Source organism: Hemicordylus capensis, chromosome 1 (assembly GCF_027244095.1).
Source record: "Hemicordylus capensis ecotype Gifberg chromosome 1, rHemCap1.1.pri, whole genome shotgun sequence".
NCBI classification, from domain to species: Eukaryota; Metazoa; Chordata; class Lepidosauria; order Squamata; family Cordylidae; genus Hemicordylus; species Hemicordylus capensis.
The window spans coordinates 220,240,182-220,254,780 of record NC_069657.1 but is presented as its reverse complement, the minus strand read 5'-3'; the positions used below and the strand labels follow the sequence as shown (position 1 = coordinate 220,254,780).

Genomic DNA, 14,599 nt, shown 5'->3' with positions numbered 1-14,599 from the left:
ACACCTGTCTCTTGCATCTAGTTTTCTACATGGAAAGAATGTATTGTATAGAGGAACATTCAATCATGTGAGCCTGCACCCAAGTCCTGCAAATGGTACAACCCAGGCACAGTGTTAACCATTTCAGTGGAACTGGCCAATGTCTATTAGCTGTGAGCACTAAATGAAGCCTCTAGGTTCAGAGGCAGCACACCTCAGATGCTGTTGTTTTGATGCTTCGTTTGTCAGCTGCCCGAGTACTTCTGGTTGGCTGCTGTTGGGAATGGAATGGTAGACCAGATGGGACATGATATATTGGTGATCAGGCCAGTTGTTTATGTGAGGAGCAGAATCTGTGTATCAGTCTCCAGAATTCACTGAACAGCATGAAGGAAAGGGGGCAAAGCAGGAATTTTGGCACTACTGTGGGTGAAAGGAGAGGATGAAGAAGGCACTGTATAGGCACAGGTGCACCTAGGTAGTTTTGGAACCTGGACCTAAAAGCGTTTGGAGGCCCACCCCACCACCCTGCAAGTTAAGCATCATCTCCCTACACACACACCACCAGCAGACACACACACACACACACACACACAATTTCAAACATGTGAGTTCATGAGGGCACAAACAGCAACTGAACTCACAAGAATGTAAGAATATAAAGCAGGTATATTTATGCAAATATGAATTAGCAGAAACCTTTCAACACACAACATAACATATTCCCATCCCACATATTTCTTTCCCCACTCCTCCTCCTGTCGCTAAAGCAGAGGTCATGCCCAGCGCCCGGCACAAGTCACAGTCATGCTTGGTCACCTGGTGCAGTGCAGGCTAGCAGTGCAGTAACCACACCACCCAGGACAAACTAAAGAGGGTTGGGGGGCCCCCAGGCGGTATGGAGGCCCTGGACTTTGGCCCCGAAGTCCAGGGGGTAAGAGCATCTCTGTAACAGGCCAGAGAGCCAGGCAATGTTAGGGGATATTGGTCTGCTAGGATCAGGGATTCCAGGATCTGATACGGAAGGGAGGGAGCCCCTGATGTGCCAGACGTGTTCCAGGCTGGCCCTGCTAATCACATGAATCGATTGCTTCTATTCAAGCACTGTTCTTTAAATATCTAAAATACTTTATTTTAAAGTATCTTCCTCCTTCTCCCAGCTGGTTTCCGTAGAAGTATGCGGCTGTGTCGCAGGAAAGCCCGCAACAGTCATCTGCCATGTTACGCCCGGTGCCCCAGTGGCTGCTATAGTGCTGTAGCAGCACCTTATGAAGAGGTGGTGAGATACCAGAGACATCCGGGTGATCGCAACAGATTAATTGTGCTAGTGGGTAAGTGGTACTAACTCAGAGGTACTCGGATGTATAAAAAATAAGACCACTAAGTCCACTACACAACCCAGGGAAAGAAGGAGGACTTGCAGTTGTTCACAGAAAATGCATCTGTTCATAGTACTTGGGATTGATCCATTGCTACATTGGTGAGGGGGAATCTCTGGTTTGAGGCAAGGGAGAACTTTCACCAGCCCAAACAAAAGGTATGGAGCTCCCGTAATTTCCTTTGCATTATTGAAGAGGAGGTGGGTTCCTGACTGACTCTTGAGAAAAGCAGACACTCACCAGCTCTGTGAAGAAATCCACTCTACTATTTACCTACACTAAGGGGACTGTGGTAAACATAGAAAATCATCTGTCATGTGAAATTGAGCCAGTGTGGTGTAGTGGACTAGGACCAGGGAGACCTGAGTTCAAATCCCCATTCAGTCATGAAACTCACTGGGTGACTCTGGGCCAGTTACGTATCTCTCAGCCTAACTTACCTCACTGGGTGGTTGTGAGGATAAACATAAAATTGCTCCCCAAATTGCAATGGGAACAAGCTTTATGGGAATATGAGATTCCCATATGCCTGGATAAATTTCCCAAGGCTACGACACCTAGATGTTTAAAACCTAAAAACACGTAGATCGTGTGAGATCTTAAATGGCCCTAACCCACATCTGGGTGATACTGCAAGGGACGTAGAAGCAGAGCTCTGTGAACCAGGGAGCATTTGGAGAGTGGGGCAGGGCTTTTAAAAGTCTGAAGCATATTCTGATTCCTCATCATCAATTCAGCTATTTCTGGTGGCAATATTATTTGATTTCCATGCAGTAATTTGTATTCGGCACTGACACTTGCCAGTGCTTTTGCCATGAAAAAATGTATAGATGAGTTGCCACTTGACAGGAGTTCCCTTTGGTGAGCCTTATATGCCCTGGGAATCTTGTGTGGTCTTCCACTTTTCAGGAATCAAATAACTGTTCTTCTGTCATAAACACTGTACCAGGGGACTGTGGTGTCTTAGTTAGTTAGTTAACTCAGTCTTTCTTAAAACATTCAGGTCCTTCAGGTGTTGGAGTGAATGAGCTACGACGACGGCTTATTGGTGTAAACCCCCATCACTTTCAAAGTGCAGTGCCACGTACGTGATCTTTTCTTTTGTACTTGTAACCTTTAATTCTAGCAGTGAAAGGAGAAAGCCAGAAGTCCACAAATTGTGGCTGGTCTTAGTAGGTAGCCATTACTTGTGGCTGCCACTAACCCAACCCCTTCCCTGAATTGTCTGGCACATGCACATCCATACTGATGCTGGTTGCAGCTGTGCTAGAAATCACTCCCGAGACTCCCCCAGTTTTGGGAACAGTTTCTCGGAAGGTATGCAGGACTGAGGTAGGAAGTATTGGAAGCTCTGGTGCACATGGGAAGGTTCTCAAAAGTCCCACTTGAATTTTTGCAAGGCTTTTGGTCGTTTTGGTAGGTTACCACTGGTGGCGCAGTGGTAAAACTGCCGCCCTGTAACCAGAAGGTTACAAGTTCGATCCTGACCAGGGGCTCAAGGTTGACTCAGCCTTCCATCCTTCCGAGGTCGGTAAAATGAGTACCCAGAATGTTGGGGGCAATATGCTAAATCATTGTAAACCGCTTAGAGAGCTCCGGCTATAGAGCGGTATATAAATGTAAGTGCTATTGCTATTGCTATTGCTATTATTTTTTGGCATGTAAAGTAAATACTTACACTCAACAGTAAAGTTCTATCTTAGTAATTATCTATCTTAGTAATTATTTACTTATGAAAGAAAATATTTCCTGAAACAAACACATTCTTATTCCTTTTAAACAGATACAACCCGCGCTCAAAAGAGCTATGAAGAGAATGGACGAGAATATCATTATGTATCAAAGGATACGTTTGAAAACCTGGTTTATGGTCACAGGTAGTTCTTAGATCCACATTGCTTTCCCTTTCTTTGTATCTCCTTTTTATTCAAGAGCATGGGACCATGTGGTCAAGCACTAGCATTGCTGTGGGTAACAGAGTTAAGAACATAGAAGAGTCTTGCTGGATCAGGCCCAAGGCCCATCTACACCAGCGTCCAGCCCACCAGATGCTTCTGGGAAGCCCATCAGCCTGCTTTCTGGGCATGCTGTGAAAGCAAGCCTTCTCTCCTGCTGTTGCTCCCTGCATCTCATATTCAGAGGCTTATGCACTCTGAAGCAGGAAGTAGCATTTACAGTAGCTATCAAGGCAAGAAGCAATTGATAGGCTTGTCCTCCATGAACTTGTCTAATCCACTTTTAAAGCTACCCAAGCTGGTGACAATCACTACATTCTGTGGCAACAAACTTCAGACAAATTATGTGCGGTGTGAAGAAATACTTCCTGTCCTAAATTTCCTGCTAGTCAGTTTCATGGAATGACCCCTGGTTCTAGTGTTGGGAGGGAGGGAGGAAAATATATCTCTATCTGCTCTCTCCACACCATGCACAATTTTATAAACCTCTGTTATGTCTCCCCTTGTTGCCCCTTTTCCAAAGAAAAAATTCCCAGATCTTGCACCATTTCTTCATAAAGAAGGTGCTCCAGTCCCCTGAACATCTTAGTTGCCTTCTTCTGCAACTTTTCAAGTTCTATAATATCCTTTTTGAGATGCAGTGACCTAACTGTGCACCGTATTCCAAATGCGGCTGCACTGCAGATTCATAGAGGAGGAGGAGGAGGAGGAGGAGGAGTAGTAGTAATAATAATAATAATAATTCAGTTTCTATACTGCCCTTCCAGAAATGGCTCAAGGTGGTTTACACAGAGAAATAATAAATAAATAAGATGGATCCCTGTCCCCAAAGGGCTCACATGGCATTACAATATTAGCCATTTTGTTTTCAATCTAATGATCCTTAGTGCAGAATTTGCCTTTTTCAAACTGCTACATAGTGAGTCTACATTTTCATTGAGCTATCCAACATGATCCCAAGATCCTTTTCCCGGCCAGTCACCAACAGCTCAGAAGAACCCATCAAGGGTATATGTAAAGTTGGGATATTTTGCCCCAGCTGGTTAGGTGCTGATTTCTGTCACACATTTCCTAAATGATAAACAAAATCCATGCCATGCTTATATGTGAAAGTCTGGATTTCCTGGTATTTGCTTTGTTGCCATAAACTTGTAAAAAAGAAATGTATGCCTTCAAACATGCAGTGAAAGCGGTTTTACTTTCCTTTTTTTTTTGCATACTTCATTTAATGTTAAGAAATAATGTAAAGAATAGACCCACCCTTGCCTTATTTTTAAATGGTGGAGGCACGTGGATGGATGCTCTGGTGGGCCTTACTGGGCCTTGATATAAAGTCCTATTGTCGGGGCACGATGGGCTGGGGCATGGCAAATTCAGGGTCACTTACCCCAAGGGCCGACCGGGCCCAGCCACATGCACACAGATCTTGCCTACTGGCTCCTCTTGTGGGTTGGGACATGGAGACCGCATCCCGCACAAATGTGTGGTGGCCCAGTCAGGACGAGAGTCTCCTAGACTCTCACGGATCTGCCATGAGTTCTTGCGAGAATGGGGAACAGGATCTCGGGTCGATCCGTGTCTTGTGAGACTTGCGAAGGGTGCAATGGACTATATAAAGGCAGGCAGGCTGATGATGAGGGGCCATCTGCTGATGAGGGCTAGGTTTGCTTGGCCTGAGGAGTCGGAGCACGAAGGGCCAGAGAAGGGGACAAAGGTGGCACAACCTCCCCTCTCTGATGAGCAGACTCTGAGGCCTTTCCCTGTGGTCCCAGAAGCAACCTCCGGATACCCCCAGGTGGCTGAGGGACCTGACACCTATCATGACATTACTTTAAACATCTGTGGATGCTTGGTTTTAAATACACCTATTCAAATGCAGCATTTTCCTTGAAGCAAGTCCTCTCACCTTACTTATTTCTGTGTATCACAATTGCAGAATGTTGGAGTATGGAGAGTACAAGGGAAATCTCTATGGCACAAGCATTGATGCTGTACGTACTGTACTTGATGAAGGGAAGATCTGTATAGTGGATTTAGAACCTCAGGTGAGTCATGAAGAGTTTTAATATCTCAATTTCATGGACTAAACCATTTCACCCTTGGAGACTAGGGAAAACTGGAATGAAATGTGTTGAATGTTCTTCAAGCCTAGGTGGTCAGAGCAAATAGGTAACATATTGCAGCAAGTGAATTCGTAGTGAATAATATCCATGTAAGGATTTTATGTATTAAACACAGTTAATTACAATTTAATATTGTTACCAAGTTAGTTAACTGTACCATTTTAACTAAGTCTGAACTCAGTATTATCAGTTATGCCATTTTTTTGGCGTTACTCAAGATCTTGAATTATTGAATATTGAACTCTAGCAATAACAGTTTCAATTCTAATAAAATTGGTGATTTCCAATATGCATATATAAATTACAGGTCATATCATCTATATATTTTATTCTCCTAGACATACCCGTCGCTAATCCCATGTGTGGCAGCTCTCGCGAGAGTTCATGAGCGAGCTGCTGATTAGTGATGGGGACAGGGGGAGAAGTGGCGGCTGTCAGACCAGCCGGCTGCGCAGGGGAAGCCGCCAACCGCCAGCTTGGCCTCCCGCGCAGGGGAAGCTGGCCAGCTGCCACCAGACCAGCAAGCAGCTATGGAGGAGAAGCAGGCAGCCGAACGAGGAGAAGCAACCTGGCCACCAAGGGAGAATGGACTGGGGGGTGGGGAGAATGAAATGAAGATGAGGGAGGAGAGACCGGGAGAACTAGGCGCACAGATGCTCTGCTCATAGGAACATAGGAAACATAGGAAACTGCCATATACTGAGTCAGACCACTGGTCTCTCTAGCTCAGTATTGTCTTCACAGACTGGCAGCGGCTTCTCCAAGGTTGCAGGCAGGAATCCCTCCCTGGCTTCTCCAAGATAGGGCTGAGAGAGAACTTGGAACCGTGGCTCCATCCCCTGAGGGGAATATCTTGCAGTGCTCCAGGTCAGCTAGTTTAAATAAATGTGTTTTTTTGTAGAAATGAAATCTAGTCAGGGAGAGTGCATTGTAGGGATGATAAATTGAGCTGAAATGTTTGCATTTTATTTTGTCTTGCAGAGTATTCAGTTGGCTCGCAGTCATGAACTGAAGCCCTACATTATATTTATTAAGCCATCAAGTGTGAGCTGTATGAGGCAATCCCGGAAAAATGCCAGGATGATTACAGACTATTACGTGAACATGAAGTTTAAGGTAAGATTTTGGAAGTGGAAAGAGATTACCAGATTTGTGTAGCATTGTCTGGGTCATAGCCACCATGTTGATATTTCTTCATGGTTTAATGTGAAAATAGAACAAACTCTGAAATACACCACCATTTCAATTCTATAGATATAAAGGTGCCTGAAATAACTTTAAATCGGTTGTGTTATTTGCTGAGGATTTACAGAATGAAAAGCATTAAAAATTAAATGTAAATCTGTTGCCTTGTTTTCAAAAACCCGCCAAATAGACCTCCCTGAGCCATTTTTGGAAGGGCGGTATATAAACCTAAATAAATAAAATAAAATAACATTTTCTCTTCAATGAGCAATACTGAGGCTGTTCTCATGTAAACCTAACCCAGGCTAGGGTTAGAGAACAGCCTGGATTAGGCTGCACGTGAGAACCGCCAGGATTGGGCTGATCCTGGCAAGCCAGCACTGCCTAATCCTGCTTTGGAGCTCAGCTGTTACCCAAGGTTAAGAGAGCCATCCGGTTGGTGGTAGTTGGTGCCCTTCATGATCTTTGCAAAGGAAGTAATTCAGGAAATTTTTCCTGTGGAATTTTAGACAGACTTCCTATAGTACAGTACCTTCTCTTTTTTTAATTAAAGAAAGCTTGAAACATGTTAGTTGTAATAAAGCAAATCTGCATAATACTAGAGATGTAAAATTTCCATAAATTTTGAAGTCATGAAAAAACCCATTTTTCCCGATTCCACCCCTTCCTCAAATATATATACACAATACTTTTTTTCTAGTGCCCTTTATGGGTCTAAAGTCACATTGTTTCTTTAGAAGCATTTATTAAGTATAACTCGCTTTGCTCATTAACATTGATTATGTTTGGTATATTACATTTAGAAGTACTCTATTGCTATTATCAATTGCTGCTGCTTCTGTTTTTATCATCTTAATGGCTTATGAAAACTGAATTGTGTGTATTGAGACAAGCCTCTCTACCTTTTCACATGTTCCTTTATTACTTGATCTGGTATATATCCAAACATAGACCAGTTCCTTTCACATGCTATAGAAGATGGAGGAATCTGAAGCAAGCAAGAAGCTTGGGGAAAGTAAAGGCCAGAACACCTTTCCTTATATGAATATATCTGAAGATCTTTTCTAAAAAAAATTATTCATAATTCCAAAAGAAAATATTTCATAATCCAATACATATATACACAGACACACTTCTCAGGGGGGAAACAAAAAGGTCCTTGGGGGGGAAACGATAGGGGGATGGGGACCTGTCCCCCACCCCCTATTTTTTTCCTGATTCCCCCCCACCCCGGGCTTTCACATCTCTAAGTAATACCCAGCTTCCCCAGATATATTTTCCATGCCCCCGTAACCTAACACAGCAAGCATAAAAGTGTGGAGGAGAGAGATGTTAAGGTCAGCTGCAGGAGATGCGCCCATATCCTCTCGCACAGAGAATACTCCTCTGGGAGTTGGGGGCCTTCTAGTAGTGGGGGATTCAATCATTAAGGGCATAGAGATATGGATTTGTGACCCACGTGTAGACTGTACAGTGACTTGCCTGCCTGGTGCAAAGGCTGAGGATGTCACACAGTGTCTATTTTATTAGTATTATAAGTAAAAACAGAAAATGTTACATCTCTGAGATCCAGCAAACATACATGTTTACAAACAAGATCTTATCCATCCAAAAAACCCCACAAAAACCCATTCATAAGAAAGATACAAAAATGGTAGTAATATATATAAAGAGTAAAAGATATTTAATTGACTAGCCACACAAAGTCTAAATCTAGGCATCCATATGGAATTTTGAACCTCCCAGAGAACCAGCTGGATAAAGAAAGGAGAACCAACTCTGCCATATAGGTAATTCTAACACCCACTGTGTTCTGCAATAAAAATACCCGTCCCAAACATTAAACTATATTCTTTAGAGAGAATATAAATTTCCCCATCACCAATTCATGCTTCATCTGATTTAAGTCCTATGTGACTGGAAAGAAAAGAAAAAATGAGAAGGGTGGGGGGAATCTAAAAGCTATCCAGAAACTTTCAAAATCCTAAATCTAATGAATCTAGACACTCAGTGTCTAGATAGGCTGTTAAGCAGTGCTGGGGAGGAGTCAGCTGTTGTGGTGCACATCAGCACCAAAGATGTTGGGAAATGCAGTCTGGAAGCCCTGGAAACTAAATTTAGACTGCTAGATAGCATACTGAAGTCCAGGACCCCCACAGTAGTGTTCTCTGAAGTACTACCTGTTCCACACGTAGGGCCAGTGAGACAAGCAGAGCTGAGGGGTCTCAATGCCTGGATGAGACCATGGTGCCGGGAGGAGGGGTTTAGATTTTTTAGGCACTGGGATACATTTTGGGGGAAGCGAAGCCTGTACAAAAGGGACGGGCTCCACTGGAACCGAGATGGAACCAGACTGCTTAGCACTTAAAAACAAGAAGGTCAAAGAGCAGCTCTTAAAATGACACTTGGGGGATGGCTGACAGGAACTGGGTGGCATCTGGTTCGGCAAGCAAAATCACCTAAGATGTGAGGGTGCAAAAATTTCAGATAAACCAGAAGGGGACGGTGTAGAACCAGGAGTAGAGCAGACGGAAATACATGGCAGTTGATCAAAAGGGTCAAATGTCAGTAAGTAGAGATGTGCACAAACTGAGGTTCATGCACACCCCTAACAGTAAGGGAGATAGCACACGCCAACACTACGTAAGAGACTCTGCGTATAGGTGTTTATATACCAAAGCCAGAAGCCTCTGAGCCAAGATGAGAGTGCTTGGTTGCTAATGAAAACAGATATAGTGGGCATAACAGAAACCTGGTGGAATGGGACACTGTTATTCCTGGATACAAACTCTACAAAAAGGTCAGGGAGGGGTGAATTAGTACTGTATATTAAAGAAGGGATAGAATCCAACAAGCTAGAAAACCCAGGAGGGTCGGAGTCCTCCACAGAATCATTATGGGTGACAATACGAGGACTGAAAGGAAATGTGGTACTTACTAGGGATGTTCTATCACCCTCTGGATCAGAACACTGAGAGTGACCTCCAGAAAGCATGGAGTTGGAGAGGCAAATCACAGAGGTGTCAAAGACAGACAGAGATGTAATAATGGGTGACTTCAATCACCCTCACATAGACTGGGTATTGACAGAAAGGACACATTTCTAGACATGTTAAATGACTGTGCCTTAGGTCACAGAACCAACCAGAGAGAAGAGCCACTCCTGGCTGCGCCACGAATGCAGCAGCCATTTAATCCCCGAACAGGGGCCATGCGGCCCCGCTTGGGAACTAAACCAGCACCCCCGCGTCTGACGTGGAGTGGGGGTTTTCGGGCCCATGATTGGGTTTCGTGCCTGATTGGGCACGGCCCAGGTTCTTTGAACCTGTTCGCCCAATAGTAGCTCTGCACGATAAGGGAACAGATTTATGTGTGGATTGGTAACTGGCGAAGGACAGGAAACTCAGGGGAGGAATAAATTGACAGTTTTTGCAGTGGAGCGAAGTAAGAAGTAGGGTCCCCAGGGATCTGTACTGAGACCAGTGCTCTTTAACGTGTTCATAAATGATCTAGAAGTTGGGGTAAGCAATGAAGTGGACAGATTTGCAGATGACACCAAACTATTTGGGGGTAATGAGACGCAAAAGCGCTTGTGAGGAGATCCAAAAGGATCTCTCCAAACTGGGTGAGTGGGTGACAAAATGACAAATGTAGTTCAGTGTAAACAAGTGTGCTTATTGGCGGGGGGACACCCAACTTCGCATATACACTGATGGGGTCTGAGCTGTCAGGGACTGACCAAGAGAGAGATCTTGGAGTTGTGATGGACAGCTCATTGAAAGTGTCGACTTAATGCATGGCAGCTGTGAAAAAGGCAAATTCCATACTAGGGATCATTAGGAAGGGGCTTGAAAATAAAAATGCTAATATTATAATGCCCTTATACAAATCTATGGTGCAGCCATATTTGGCATACTGCATACAGTTCTGCTCACCGTATCTTAAGAAGGACATTGTAGAACTGGAAAAGGTGCAGAAGAGGGCAACCAAGATGATCAGGGGCCTAGAGCACCTTTCTTATGAGAGAGGGGCTACACCATCTGGGGCCTTTTAGTTGGGAAAAGAAGTGATTACATGATAGAGTTGTATAAAATTATGCATGGAGTAGAGTGGACAGAGAGAAATTTTTCTCCCTCTCTCACAACACTAGAACCAGGGGTCATCCCATGAAACTGAAAGCCAGGAAATTTAGGACTGACAAAAGGAAGTTCTTTTCCACACAGCACATAATCAATCTATGGAATTCTCTGCCACAAAATGTGGTGATGGCCACTTACTTGGATGGCTTTAAAAGGGGCTTAGACAAATTTGTGGAGGACAGGTCTATATATGTATACTCATCTGCTAGCTATAGGCCACCTCCAGCCTCAGAGGCAAGATGCTGCTAAATACCTGTTGTAGGGGAGCAACAGTAGGAGAGAGGACATCTTGCCTGTGGGCTTCTCAAAGGCATCTGGTGGGCCACTGTGTGAAACAGGATGCTAGACTAGATAGGCCTTGGGGCTGATCCAGCAGGGCTATTCTTATGGGATGTACTGAAGAATAAAATTTCAAACAACTCTACAAAATCAGGCCAGATGCCATAAAATGTAGTACTAGCATCACACCGATTAAATACTGTTGGTTCTTTGACTGCTGGGTCTAAATGTTTCTCCATCCAAGTTTCAATATGTGACATAGTCTAGTGTTGGACCATGTGGGAGCATGTAAGACCCATGGTTTTGGACATCATCCCTCTAACTACAACAATAATAATAAATATTTATATACTGCGTTTCAACAAAGGTTTCCAAAGCAGTTTACAGAGAGAGAAAGAGAGTTGATCCCTGTCCTCAAAGGGCTCACAATCTAAAAAGAAACATAAGATAGACACCAACAACAGTCACTGGAGGTACTGTGCTGGGGGTGGAGAGGGCCCGTTACTCTCCCCCTGCTAAATAAAGAGAATCACCACGTTAAAATGTGCCTCTTTGCCTAGCTTAGCAGTTGCTCCAGGAATGTTTCAGGTTGGCCAGAAGGCAGTAACTGACCTGATTTCATTGCCTTATACTTCCTATAAGGGACAACTTGTTTGTATGTGCGGGTTGGCATTTGTAAGTTGAGGACTTCATTCAATATGTCATGGAGCTTTGTTTGTAAACACAGGTCATTTGTATGTTGGATGTTTGTAAGTTGAGGAGTTAACTTGCATATTCAAAATGTAAGTTAAATTGCCATGTTGGTATGTTGTGGCATGAAAGTTCTGTCCATAGTAGGCTTTGCTACATCTGCCAAGAACACTATCCCATATATACAATAATAGGCCTGGGCTGTTGGAAATATCGGAACCTCAGAGAGGTCCATTGCCTCCTCTACTATGTGGAGGCAGCTGATCCTGGGGTAGTTGACCCATGGTTGTGGAAAGGTGGGTTCTTTAATACCTGTACTCTGGTGCACAGGAGGCTGGGGTACAGTCCTCAGACATTCCTGCACTCCTTCCCACTTTCCCAACCTCCCCTACGTGTCTCCCTGCCCTCCCCACAGACCTCCCAGGATTCCCTGCTCCCACCCAGCCTCCTGTGACCAGTGCTAGGTTGGGAATTAAAGAACCCTCCAGCTCTGCAACACATACTACCTGGGGCAATTGTTCTGGGATCAGCAGCCTCCATGTGGTGTGTGTGTGGTGGGGACGGAGGGAACAGATGCCTCAGAGGTTCCGATGTTTCTGAAAATCCAGAGCTATAAAATCATATTTGCTTGTTTTTATTTCCTAAATACTCCACATGAAAGGAAACTCTTTTGTTAGCAGAATAAGAGAACTGGACTCTTCCTCATTAGTATTATTGACATCCAGACTTTCTGAACAACTAACACAGCATTGCAAATATATCCACAAAAATCATTAGCCCAGTTCTATGTCTATGCAGATATACTCTGAAATCATTAACTGACTGAGTTCCCAATCTATAAAAAAGAAAGTGTAGAAGATTTAAGTAAATTCCTTCAGCTTCTCATTGCTCTGCTCTCTACAGGAAGAAGACTTGCAGGAGATGGAAGAGTCAGCTAAAAAAATGGAAACTCAGTTTGGTCAGTTCTTCGATCAAGTGATTGTGAACGATAACCTACAGGAAGCCTGCATGCAGTTACTCTGTGCCGTCCGTCGAGCACAAGATGAGCCCCAGTGGGTCCCTGCAACATGGATCTGCTCAGACAATCAGCCATAATTCTCAGGACTAGACTGTTTTACAGAAGTTATAGTTCATGCTTCACTGCAACAATAATCCTAATGCTGGGATTGCAAGGGAGTATATGTCTTTGTCTGGAGGGAATTTGGAGAGGATTAGGCAAAAAGCTGTTGCAAGATGTAATCGTATTGTCTTCTGTGGCATTAAGTATTGCATGTTCAGTAACATTAATTTTGTACAAAAAGATTGCTGCATTGTAGTGTCAGAATATAATTTAATTGTTAAGATTAATAATAAAAGAATCTATTTTGTTTCATTTGTTTGTGTCAGCTGGTTGCATTAATCTAATTATAGAGTTGGCTCTTAAGGCTTTCTTCCTCTGGGGAAAGAATCAAGGAGTGTTTTTCTTGGAGGGAAGGATACCATTAGGATACAATCCAGTGTGCTTATGATATTTCGGGGACTCCTTTGAACATAGGAAAGCTCAAACATCTTTCCAAAAATGAATTTCTTCCTAGAAATGTGACTTCAAAAAATATATAGGTATTATCTAAAATAAAAGGGAGTCTCAATAGTAAGATACAGAGGCCTCTTATATTCAGAAAATATAACAGAGTCCCTCCGTTTCAAAATTGTATAGCTCTATAGAACGATAGAGTGTCTCCCAAGATGGCGGAGGTGAAACAGCTTCATGGATAAGCTCCTACAATATTATCTGCTCTGTTTGGTTTTTCTGCTTTTTTGAGTCATTTACTTTTAGCTATTATTGTTGGGTTTTTAAATGTTTTCCTTTTTATTGAGACTAGTCTTGAGTTGCAGGCAACCTTGGACTTTAAACACTTTTTAACTGACTCTGCTAAGCAACTTGAGTCAGCCTCAGATAGCCTTAGAGCATCTTATTTATGCTATAAGAAGATGCAGAGCAAGAAAAGATAAAGGAATTTGCCAGAGGGGCAGTCCAGGGATAAGAATAAATCTGCCAAGCAACCCAAAATAAACAGGTTTTTATCTATTCTGGATTCCTCCAACAACAGTAAATTAGGTCTGTATTACTGGTTCGCTACTCTGGATAATGAGGCATTGCCAGATACATCAATTTTAGTTTTTGCTTCAGAGAAGCTGGCTGCTTTGGAAAGTGATGATGACCTATCTTTGGAAGATGCAACACAGTCACCCCCCTGCCAGGGAAAGATAAATTTAGATTATGAAGCCTTAAATGAGAGAACAGGAGGTTTGGCAGCATATGAAAGTAATGTTAAAAGTGCAGAGTGTAAGAAGTTAGAGGAATGCCATCTAAAATTTGGTAAAGCAGGGTCTTCAGCCTCCTTCCTAGAGGAGGTCTTGAATTTCCTCTTAGATTATCACATTAACTTTTGAGACCCTCATATGTATCTTCCAGAAGATATTCTGAAAAATTGGAGGTGGTTAAGGCTCTTTTGGAGGCAGCCTTTAGCAAAAAACCTTGTGGATCTGATGGAATGAAAATGAAAGGAAGCTTTAAAACTTTGGAGAAGATTGCATTGGGTTTATCCCCACGTTTAAAATATGCCACACAGGATTTGAATTACAACCCTCTCCAAAGCAACTCTTTCCTCCAATAAAGTTCAGCTGCTTAAACAAATATGATTGCATCTCTGAGCAGATTACTGCACTTTAAAGCTATATAAAAACATAAGAACAGCCCTGCTGTATCAGGCCCAAGCAGGGGCGTAGCAAGGTTGGAGTGGGCCCAGAGACGAGATTCTAAAATACACCCCCTCACTGCTTTCCTCTCCTTCTTCTGGCCCGATGTCTCTGCTAACTATCCCAACTAG

General features: G+C 43.3%; 1 protein-coding gene across 11 annotated transcripts in view; it reads left to right on the top strand.

Moving 5' to 3' along the window:
• MPP4 (MAGUK p55 scaffold protein 4) overlaps positions 1–13,101 on the top strand; it is a 62,851-nt gene extending 49,750 nt beyond the window's left edge. For all 11 annotated transcript variants that reach the window (XM_053280096.1, XM_053280065.1, XM_053280115.1 and 8 more), the window contains 6 exons: positions 1,140–1,310; positions 2,362–2,442; positions 3,142–3,235; positions 5,250–5,358; positions 6,418–6,552; positions 12,633–13,101. In XM_053280096.1, coding sequence (XP_053136071.1) covers positions 1,140–1,310; positions 2,362–2,442; positions 3,142–3,235; positions 5,250–5,358; positions 6,418–6,552; positions 12,633–12,824 — 782 coding nt within the window. In that variant the 3' untranslated portion in view covers positions 12,825–13,101. The remainder of the gene's footprint in view (positions 1–1,139; positions 1,311–2,361; positions 2,443–3,141; positions 3,236–5,249; positions 5,359–6,417; positions 6,553–12,632) is intronic.
• The last annotated feature ends 1,498 nt before the right edge of the window (positions 13,102–14,599 follow it).